The sequence below is a fragment of the Condylura cristata genome, unplaced genomic scaffold, assembly GCF_000260355.1.
Source record: "Condylura cristata isolate star-nosed mole 26May11 unplaced genomic scaffold, ConCri1.0 scaffold00034, whole genome shotgun sequence".
In the NCBI taxonomy this organism is placed as follows: Eukaryota; Metazoa; Chordata; class Mammalia; order Eulipotyphla; family Talpidae; genus Condylura; species Condylura cristata.
Window position 1 is genome coordinate 12,567,549 of NW_004567135.1, and position 9,666 is coordinate 12,577,214.

At 54.4% G+C, this 9,666-nt stretch overlaps 1 protein-coding gene across 2 annotated transcripts; it reads left to right on the forward strand.

The window, feature by feature from the left end:
- Window positions 1–226: 226 nt before the first annotated feature.
- LOC101635936 (elongation of very long chain fatty acids protein 4-like) lies at window positions 227–9,389 on the forward strand. 2 transcript variants are annotated; one of them, XM_012732358.1, is made up of 8 exons: window positions 227–2,769; window positions 3,187–3,252; window positions 3,423–3,610; window positions 6,032–6,112; window positions 6,869–6,925; window positions 7,802–7,916; window positions 8,299–8,426; window positions 8,944–9,389. In XM_012732358.1, the coding sequence occupies exons 2-8, from the start codon at window positions 3,195–3,197 to the stop codon at window positions 9,112–9,114; spliced, it is 798 nt and encodes a 265-aa protein (XP_012587812.1). In that variant the 5' UTR covers window positions 227–2,769; window positions 3,187–3,194; the 3' UTR covers window positions 9,115–9,389. The 2 variants fall into 2 exon arrangements, with proteins under 2 accessions (XP_012587812.1, XP_012587813.1); XM_012732359.1 differs by lacking the exon at window positions 6,032–6,112.
- The last annotated feature ends 277 nt before the right edge of the window (window positions 9,390–9,666 follow it).

The window sequence follows — 9,666 nt, forward strand, 5'->3', positions numbered from 1 at the left end:
TGAATAAATAAATAAATCTTAAAATATATATATATATATATATATATATTTTATTTATTTATGCACATAAGAGCTGGGGTATAGGCCAGAGTTGTGGGCGTGAGAGGATTCATCAGAGACAGAGTGGGAAACAGGACAGGAGGATCAACTGAAACACACTGCAGGGGGAGCCGCGGGGAGAATGGAGAGGTCTGCTGGCCATGTGGGTCAGCTCCCTGGCTGGGATCAAAGTGGCTACAGATAGCCTCCTAGTGCTGAGACTTAACCCCTGTGCCACCAGGGAATCTCCAAGGAAAGCTTTATTGCTACTTGCATAGAATTATTGCCAGGACCCATAGGAAATCTGTGTTTAAATTCTGATAAACTGGGACTTATTTTTGCCATGGAGCAAAGCAGCAAGTAGATTGATTTTAGCTCAATAAAGGGAACCATGGTCAATGCGGACACTGGACAGCCCAGTGTACTCACCAAGTGCATGTGCTCCAGAGCCAGACTGCCTGAGTTTGAATCCCTACCCTGCTGCCTAGGGGCTGTGTGACCATGGGTGGGTGACCAGCCTCTCTGTGCCTTGGTTTCCTCATCAGTAAAAGGGGGTGTTGATTAATAGTACGTACCTCCTGGAGTCGTGAGGGTTAAATGCTATGATCTTCAGGATAGTGTTTGGGGAAAAGGAACGTCTTAAGTGTTCGCTGGGGTTATGTGAGGTGTGTAGAATGTTCTTCCTTGCAATGCACACAATCTCTGCACCCTCAGACAAGCATCCTGTTTGCATGTACACCCCCAGGGTGACTTGGCCCACCCAGTGAGCACAATGGGACCTGGATAGGGAGGGAGGCACTCTGTCATGCTCACATTTTATAGCTGTGGGTGGTTGAAAGACACGCTTTTCCCTAATCTGCCTGATCTATAAGCCCCAGGGGCACTGCCGTGGGTTCCACCCTCATCCCTGACCATGGGTGTATGTGGGGGGCTAGAGAAGGTGTATGATGTCTCAATTCACGGACCTGTTCTCATGACCCCACCTGCTTCTTGGGGGTAAAGCGGCTTGATGGGAACTTTTCAAGGGCTTCCCTACAGTTGTAAGGTTGATCCCAAAGTAGGGACACACCACGCGTGTGTCCTCCTGAAGTCACCTGTGCTCGCCCAGCCTCTGGGGGCAGGCTGTGGTCCTTTCCACTGCAGGAACCCCTTTTTTTCTGGGTGGCCAGATTCCCAAGCTCACCTGGATGGTCCAACAAGACAAAGAGGAAAGGATGAGCTCGGGGTTGGGAGAGTCCTCTGGAGAAAGGGCAACCCCTGAAGTCCTAGCCAAATGCACAGGTTTGGCTGGGTTCCACAGGCATGTGATGTGTGTGGGAAACCGCAGATGTGCCCCGCCTGTTGGCTGGAGCCCAGCTGGGAAATGTTTCCAGAGGGAAGCGCAGGTAGAGTGAAGGTCTGTAGACTCCAATGCAAATGCAGGCATGTCACCAAGCATCGTGGGCGGCCATGTCTCCAAACCGAATGCTCCCGGAGGGGGTTATTCCTCACTTCTAGTTCTTCCAGTCTCTTAATCCGCTTGGACCCAGACGTGGATAATCCAGGGCTTACATAGACGGGATTTGTCACAAGCCTTCACAAAACCACAGTGGACTGTCTAGTCAGAAGGGAAAACTGAAGCATTCGCTATTCCAAGGAAGCAGTTCTAGAAGCCTCCCTGAAGTCATTGGCGAGCGAGATTGGAGCTGGGCTGCTGAAGCCTGGTCATCTGGTGGTGCGGCACCTGAACTTGGTTCTCCTCCAGAATCTTAGAAAGCAAAAAGCATGTACCTAGATGGGTTATTTGGGCAAGTGGCCAGCTTATGGGCTTCTTCTTGGGCACAGTGTGATAGAGGTGAGGTCAGGAAGAGGGTTGCTTGAGTCTAGGAATCTCAATCCTCCAATATGCCAATCACTTATTGGGGAGCAGAGAGTGAAAGGAAGCTTCTAGAAGATAAGTGTTTATTCCTTAGCTGTGCAGGAAAGAGGGGGGACGAAGTCAGAGGGAGGGAGAGAAACTTGAACCTGGGATTGCGAGCGTGGCTGGAGGGCGTGGCCTGAGACGGAGGGCGTGGCTTGAGACAGAGGGAGGGGAGGGAAACTTGAACCTGAGATTGAGGCGTGGCTGGAGGGCGTGGCCTGAGGCAGAGGGCGTGGCCTGAGACAGAGGGAGGGCGGGAAAACTTGAACCGGAGATGGAGGGCGTGGCCTAGGCCGGTGGAGGCGTCACCTGTGTGTGGTGGTGTTCCCATTGCTCAAATGTCAGCAGCCTTTGCTAAGAATGAAGAGTTCAGGTGCCAGTCATGGGGCACTGAAGGTGGGGGTACATGGCCGTGCGCCTCCCCCGGCGTAGGGGCTGTCCTCCCTTGAGTCTCGCGTCCTCTGCAGAGCCGAGAGCCGTGGCCCAACACCCTTTGCCCTCTGATCCTCCTGGCTGTCTCTTGTTCTCTTTGTCCCGGGGTCTGTGGGGCTGGCAGGGTGCCCGTGGGGCGGGCACTCCACTGGGAGCCCTGTTTCCAGTCAGTGTGTGAGTGAGTGTGAGTGTGCACAGAGGCCGGAAGCCTACGCAGATCAGTGCAGGGGCCCAGAAAGCATCCAGAAGGTGGGGCCGCCTGGGGGTCACCTTCTGCAGCCTGGAGCCCCAGGATCTGTGACCGGGAACCACGGCCCGAGCGGCGCCACGAGCGGCGCCAGCACCCTGAGCGGCCAGAACAGCGTCAGTCACTGACCAGCGAGTCCGGGAAGACACGGGTAAGTCGGTCCGGCAGGACCGGTCGTCGCTGCTTCAGTGGGAGGCTGAGGAGCAGGGACTCTCTTGGAAGAAGGAAAAACAAATCAGTGCAGGTGGGGTAGTGAGGGGACCGGAACTGGAGCGCTTCCCGCCTCTCCCCTGCCCAAGCCTGCTGCACAGCAGCCAGATCCCTTTCTCTGGACAGTCTGGGGGCACTGCCGAGGCTGCAGTCCCAAATGCAGAGCAAAATGTGTGAGGGGCAGAGCAGAAATGTGGCCGCTGAGTGTCCCCAAAGCAAGGGTGGCAGGGAGGGAGGCCTGGCAGCTGGTGTCCCCGCGGGGGACACGGAGAACAGGGTTTGTAACTCTCACCTGGCCATGGGAGGGAGGAACATGAGGGCGGTTTGGATGAGGACCAAACGCTTCTTTCGCTTGCAGGGGCTCTAATGGCCGGCGCCCTGGACGCGCTCTGGAGCCAGTACACCTGGGCCTTAGGAAACGGAGGTAGGAGCTGGAGATGCCCAGCCGGCCTGCACGTCCGCGGTCCTGTCTGATGTCAGACGTCTTGAAGAGCAAGCTGCAGTGACGAGCAAGGCTTGGGGGGCGTTCAGGGGCTGGTGGGCCCCTGGGTGTGGTGGCCAGTGTGGCTGTCTCTGTCCCCTCTGCTTTCCTAGATCCGAGAACCGATTCCTGGCTCCTGGTGCACTCGCCCATCCCGGTCACCCTCCTCTTTGTCTGCTATCTCCTCCTGGTGGTGGCCGGTCCTGCTGTCATGAGGTGCCGGGAGCCTCTGAGGCTGGTTGGGCCCCTCGCCGCCTACAACCTGGGCCTCGTGGTTCTCTCGGGGTACATATTCTATGAGGTGAGACTGCAGGGAGCCCTGAAGAGTTCTAGGGCCACTTCCTTTTTGGGGTACTCAAGAGATGAAGATAGCCAGGATCTTTCTACACTGAACGCCAGAGGTCCTTGATGGGAGCAGGTAAATGGGCAGCAATTCCGCCCCACCCCCGGCCCCCAATGCCCTCCTTCCTGTGAGGAAGTTGCTGCACCAACTCCCTTTGCCTTAACTGGAAAGCCAGGCGCCGGCCACGGAGGTTCGTGATAGCAGGAGCGATGTTCCTGACCACCCTCACACTTCAATACCCCGCCACTTCCTGCTTCTCCCTGGGATCCGTGGCCTCTGCCCAGTTTTCCGAGCTCCAAGACCATGGTCCCTGCCAGAAGCTCTCAGCCGCTGTGCACAGAGCTCTCATCCAGAAGGGGCAAGAGATGTGGAGACTGGTGACCTTCAGTCAGTGCCAGCCCCTGTGTACCTGGGACAGGCAGGCAGAGACGCTATCTGGACCCGGGCTTGGGTGTTGGGAAGCTTTTCAGACAAAGTGGTCACAAGTGGTGGCAATTTTGAGTGTTCGTGATGGTGGGGCATGTTCCCAGCACTCCACGCAAATGGGCTCGTCTCATCCTCCAGATACTGCTATCCTGGGGCACAGAGGGGTTAAGTAACTAAGCACAGGCAGCAGGCAGGGGCTGAATTTGCACCCTGGCCACAGGGCTGCAACCTCACTGCCATCCTCTGGTCCAGCAGTAAAAAGCAGGTCATGACATCCATACTCTTTCTCTTCCTCCCTCTTCATGATTGCTCATCTCCAGTCCACACTCTAGCTTCTAGAATCGTCTTCTCTAAACGTGAAAAGCTATTCCCACTGCCTGGTGTGCCCCTCAGCTTCCCGGCCAGTAGGGGTGAAGGTGAGCACCTCTGGCAGATCTTTGCACCTTCCTTAGTCTTTCTTCCATGCCCCAAGCCTGGACATGCGACTGTTTCTTCAGCCACTTCTCTGTTGCCCTGGTAACCCCTCACCCCACCTTCTTTATATTCAGGCCATTGTCACATGGCATGAAGCCTTCCCAGGGTCCCCAAGTTCAGGTTGCTTTTCATATCTCCTCTCTGTGGGGATGTGGGGGGGACTCCCCCAACTGGTGAGCATATTACTGTGTTTGCCCCCTCCATGTTCAGGCTTCCCTCAGTAGCCTGAAATCAGCCCTGGGTGCATGTTTACACCTGAGCAATTGGCCGACACTACTATCAGCCCTCTTGCCTACCAAGAGCAAGGGAGCATTTGCACACACTGCTGGCTGTGGGAGGGCTTCCTCCCCTGTTTTAGGAATTGTATATTAGTTTATCTCCTCGAAGCTGCAAGAGCCACAAAACAGGGCCCCATCTCACCTTTGAAAGACAGGCTTGCATCTTGTCTGGTACACGCAGCAGGCACGGATAACTTGGGGGCCATGCTTCCGTCGGTGGGTGACTTAATTATGGGGGCACATTATATTTGCTATACCCAAATGAACCCCCTACTCAGAGCGTGTCCAGATGTGGGGCATGGAAGAAGGACTCAGTGGTCCCTCTTAGCCTCTATGACCTTCAAGTAAGGATTTGTGTGTTTGGTTGTTGAGGTGACTCGGTGCTCAGAACACTGACTACAAGGGCATTAGCCCCGTTTAAACAACTAAACACATAAATACATGATGAAATCAAACTCCTTAAAACAGCCTTCGAGGGGGAAAAAAAGAAAAAACAGCCTTTGAGACCCCTCCGTCTGTGGGAGCCTCTCTTACAGTCCTGCCCGGTCCTCACCTGGTGACTTAGAGGTCCTTTCACCCAGGTTATCCCCTACCCGCTCCCCACTCTTTGCCTGAGGCTTCCCCATTCTCCAGGACTAACTTCTGGAACATCTCTGGGTCCAGCTCTTCATCTGTACGACGAAGAATACAATCAATGCGATTGTTTCCTACTTTCCCATGAGACTCTGAGCTCTCTTAGCTCAGCTCCCTTAACACTTAGGGTCTCACACACAGTAGGTGCCTTGTGCGGATTTATGATCTGAGAACAGAGACCAGCCACATGTGTGCAAGCCCCACCTCTGACCGGGCCGCTCCATGGGGTGGGGTATATGTGATCAGCAGTCATTCACAAGTGCTGGGGAGGGCCAGGAAAGGCCAGAGAGAGCCAGGAAAGGCCAGGGAGGGCCAGGAAAGGCCAGGAAAGGCCAGAGAGAGCCAGGAAGGACAGTCAGGAGGGTCAGGGAAGGCCCAGGAGGGTCAGGAAGGGTCTGGGAAGGTCTAGGAGAACAGAAAGGGGCAGGGAAGGTCAGGGAAGTCCTGCGAGGGCTATTGCTATCTGAAACACAGCTAGAGGAGGTATGGACCCTGTGGCCCCAACGCCAGTCAGGACGCAGAGTGATGGAAACAGGCTTTCTCATGCTTCCTTTCCCCTTCCTTCCAGTTCATGGTCACCTCCCTTCTGGCCAAGTACAGCTACTTCTGCCAGCCGGTGGACTACAGCCAGAGTGAGCTTGGAATAAGGGTATGGCCAGCAGTGGCGAGAGAAGAGTGTTTCAAGGGCTTGTGAGCCCACCGGCTTAGCACTGGCTCGGAAGGCCTCAGCTTGAGTCTCAGCAGTGCTTATTGCTGGCTGTGTGGCCCTGGGTACTTACTTACCTTGTCCGGGTCTCCTGTTCTTATCTACTAACTGAGGATAATAATATCTACTTAATAAAAGGAAACCATTGCAAGAAGATTGGAGCAGACAAGGCATAAATATGCATAGTGTTGGGCCTGGCACCTATTGAGTGCTAAGGATTTTTTTATGGAAACAGAACAAAAGGTTTCCTTGCAGCCAAAGAAGAAATCTAGCTGAGACTGGATAAGTTACCAGGCAGGCTGTTGGATCCGGGATGGTGAAGGATGGATCAAATTCCTGCAACCCACAGCATAGTGCACTGAGCAACAGCATCAGCTGCCGGCTTGGTGGGAAAGCAGGCAGTCCCACCGGAGGCACACTGATTAAGAACCTGCTTTTCAACAAACAAGCTCTCCAGGGGCCTGGTGTTCCTTAGAAGGCATGGCTCTCCACTGGGGGGTGCTTGGAGAACGCTCTGTTCGCCCTTCCAGTAGCCTTTCCCCTCGGTCCCTCTCTAACAGGAACCCCCTTGCAGGGAGGTGGTCATGTTGGCGCAGGACTAACCGGGGGCAGTGAGGGTGGGACTGAACTGCCAGAACTGCGCCGCCAGGGTGCGCTGCAGGACGGCACCTGGCTGAACTTCTCCCTCCTGCCCAGCAGATGGCGAGCGTGTGCTGGTGGTGTCTCTTCTCGAAGGCCATTGAACTGCTCGACACAGTAAGAATCACTTCTCTTGTTCTCTTGGATGGAACAGATTCTAGGGGCTAAGTGGGGAGGGGGATGCGGCGCCCTGTGAGGACACTTGCCTTCAGTGTCTGTCGGGTGTTCTCAGTCGCTCACGTAGCGCTCAGAGCTTGGCAGGGAAGGATGCTCACCCAGGGAACTCCTCACCTTCCCAGGCTCCCTCAGGCCCCTCTCTTCATCAAAGAATGTGAAGCAAGTATAATGTTAACTCTCATTGGCAGCCAAGGTCTAGGTTAAATGAAAATGAGCTGATATCAGGCAACAGAGGTCTCCAGGTAGTAAGCACCATAGGTGAGTGTGCAGGAAGATATTAGATTCCCTGCATGTGAATCCAGGGGGCTGGTGGGACGGGGTGAGGTGGGTGAGGTCACAATTTTGGGATAGTGATGAGAGATTCTTCACAATTTCTGGCCAAAATGGAACCCAAGCGGAGCACATTAGGGAAGTTGCCTGGGAGTTGCCCTCACCTGGGTATTCAACTGTTGAGGTCTCACCTGAGTGCCCTGGGAGTTGGGTAGAAGCTACAAAGAGCCCAGCCTCCGAAGCAGACCGCGTTCAAATCCAAACGTGACTACCTACTAGGTGTGTGACCTTGGACAACGACCTAAACTGTCTGTATCTCGGTTTGTCAGTGGTAGATGGAACCAAGACCATAAACCGTACTCTATTTTGATTTTGATGCATACAGAGTCCCTGGCACACAGGCTGGGCTATGTAGCTGTGTGACTGCTATTTCCCTTGCGTTTCCGCCTGCCCTTCAGTAACGCGGGCAGAGTCGCCTTCTCCAATCGCCTCCTCCAAGCTAGAGGACAGCCTCGTCCGCAGCGTTGACGCTTCCTCCCACTTCAGGTCTTCTTCGTGTTGAGAAAGAAGCAGGAGCAGATCACCTTCCTGCATGTCTACCATCACAGCACCATGCTCTTTAACTGGTGGGCTGGGGTCAAGTTCGTGCCTGGAGGGCAAGGTAAGCCGCGTGGGGGCGCCCCCTGCCAGGCACGGGTTGGTTCCCCATCTCTGCCATGGAAGCCAGGTCTCTGCTTCTGCTGCTCCTTCTAGGTCTCCACTGTTAGGTGGGGGAAGGGGAGGACGCCGAGGTGGGTGGACCACCGCAGAACCATCAACCTTGAGATCAGGGAGGCAGGGCTCTCACTTAGCAGCCTGGGACTTCCAACCTGGAGTCATGACTGGCCTCAGAGCGCACAAGGCAGGTGTCCTATGACAAGATTTCCCAAGGATTTTCTCCGTAGGTTCACAGAACTGCTCTCTGCAGCTCTGAGACTATGAAAGAGAGCCCAGACCACCGGCAGCCCCGCCCACGTTCCTTCCCTCCCCCACCCGCTCTGCAGCCTTCTTTGTCGGGATGCTGAATGCCTTGGTGCATGTCTTCATGTACCTGTACTATGGGCTGGCCTGTCTGGGGCCCCGCGTGCGGTGCCACCTGTGGTGGAAGCGACACCTCACCACCCTGCAGCTGGTGAGAGCCCCCTCCACCCCGCCTCCCAGGTCTGTGCTGCCCGCCCCGGGTTCAGTTCCACGCTGTCCCATAGGCCAGTTGTCTGACCACGAACAAGTCTGTGTTATTGTTGGAGCTACCTTAGTTTCCCACTTTGCAAGGACCTCAGGTGATTGTGTCAGATGATGGAACCAACCCAGGTCACAGATTTGATGCAGAACCTGGGGTTTGTGGCTCTCCTACTTCAGGCCTCGGCCTCATCATCTGTAAAATGAGGAGGCTGGACTAGATGGTCTCAAATACCCTCCAAGTCTGTGATCACTCGTTGATCCACCCCAGGAACTCTTAGGATCACAGTTGGGGGTGGGGGTGGGGGACGCGTGGGAAATGGAGCCATGTCCACTAGGTGTCGCTGTTCCCCCCCTCTGCTATAGACAGACTTTCGGACTGGAAGGGTGAAGGGGACCATCCTTTTCGCCCCTCAGCATGTCTCTCTCTGCTCACCCATCTTTCTTCTCTTGCTCTCTCTCTCCTGCAGGGTCAGTTTGTGGCCATTGCTGTCCACTCTTCCTACAATCTCTTTGCTGAGTGCCCCTTCCCGGATGGGTTCAACATGGCTGTTCTCCTGTATTCCCTCAGCCTCATCCTCCTCTTTCTCAACTTCTACTACCAGACATACCTCAAGGGCAAGCAGGACAAGCTCACTTAAGGAGCTGCACCCCGGGAGCTCGCAGCCCAGTGGTGCAGAGTAGATTCCTCTGGTACTGCATTTCATCCTATGAAGGAAAAAGGACCTTCTTTCCAGGGGAAAAAAAAGTTGGACCCATTTTCCTGTACTGACTTCTGTTATGGCACTTCCCATGTGAATTTGTAACAATGAATCTTCTTTCCTTACTAAGTGTGAGCCCTTCACGGGAGGGACAGTCTTCTCTCTATGTCCCCCGCCTGACACAGCACCTCAATAAATGTTCATGTGGTACCTTGTCTTCCATGGCTGACAGTCATGAGCTCTGGTGATCAGGATGGGGAGGTAAAGAAGGCAAGGCTGGTTGATCACTAAGCTTGAAGGGGAAAACATGACAGAGGATGTCTACGCTGAGCATGTGTGCATTTGATGCTAATGTGGTTTCATGAAGGTCTGCCTGTGCGTATCTTCCTGTCTGTTCACGCTACCTGCTTGTGTATTAATAGAGAAGTGTAATTCTGTGCTTGTGAATGGGAATCAGACACATGCATCTATGTTTACAGCTATGCGTGTTTC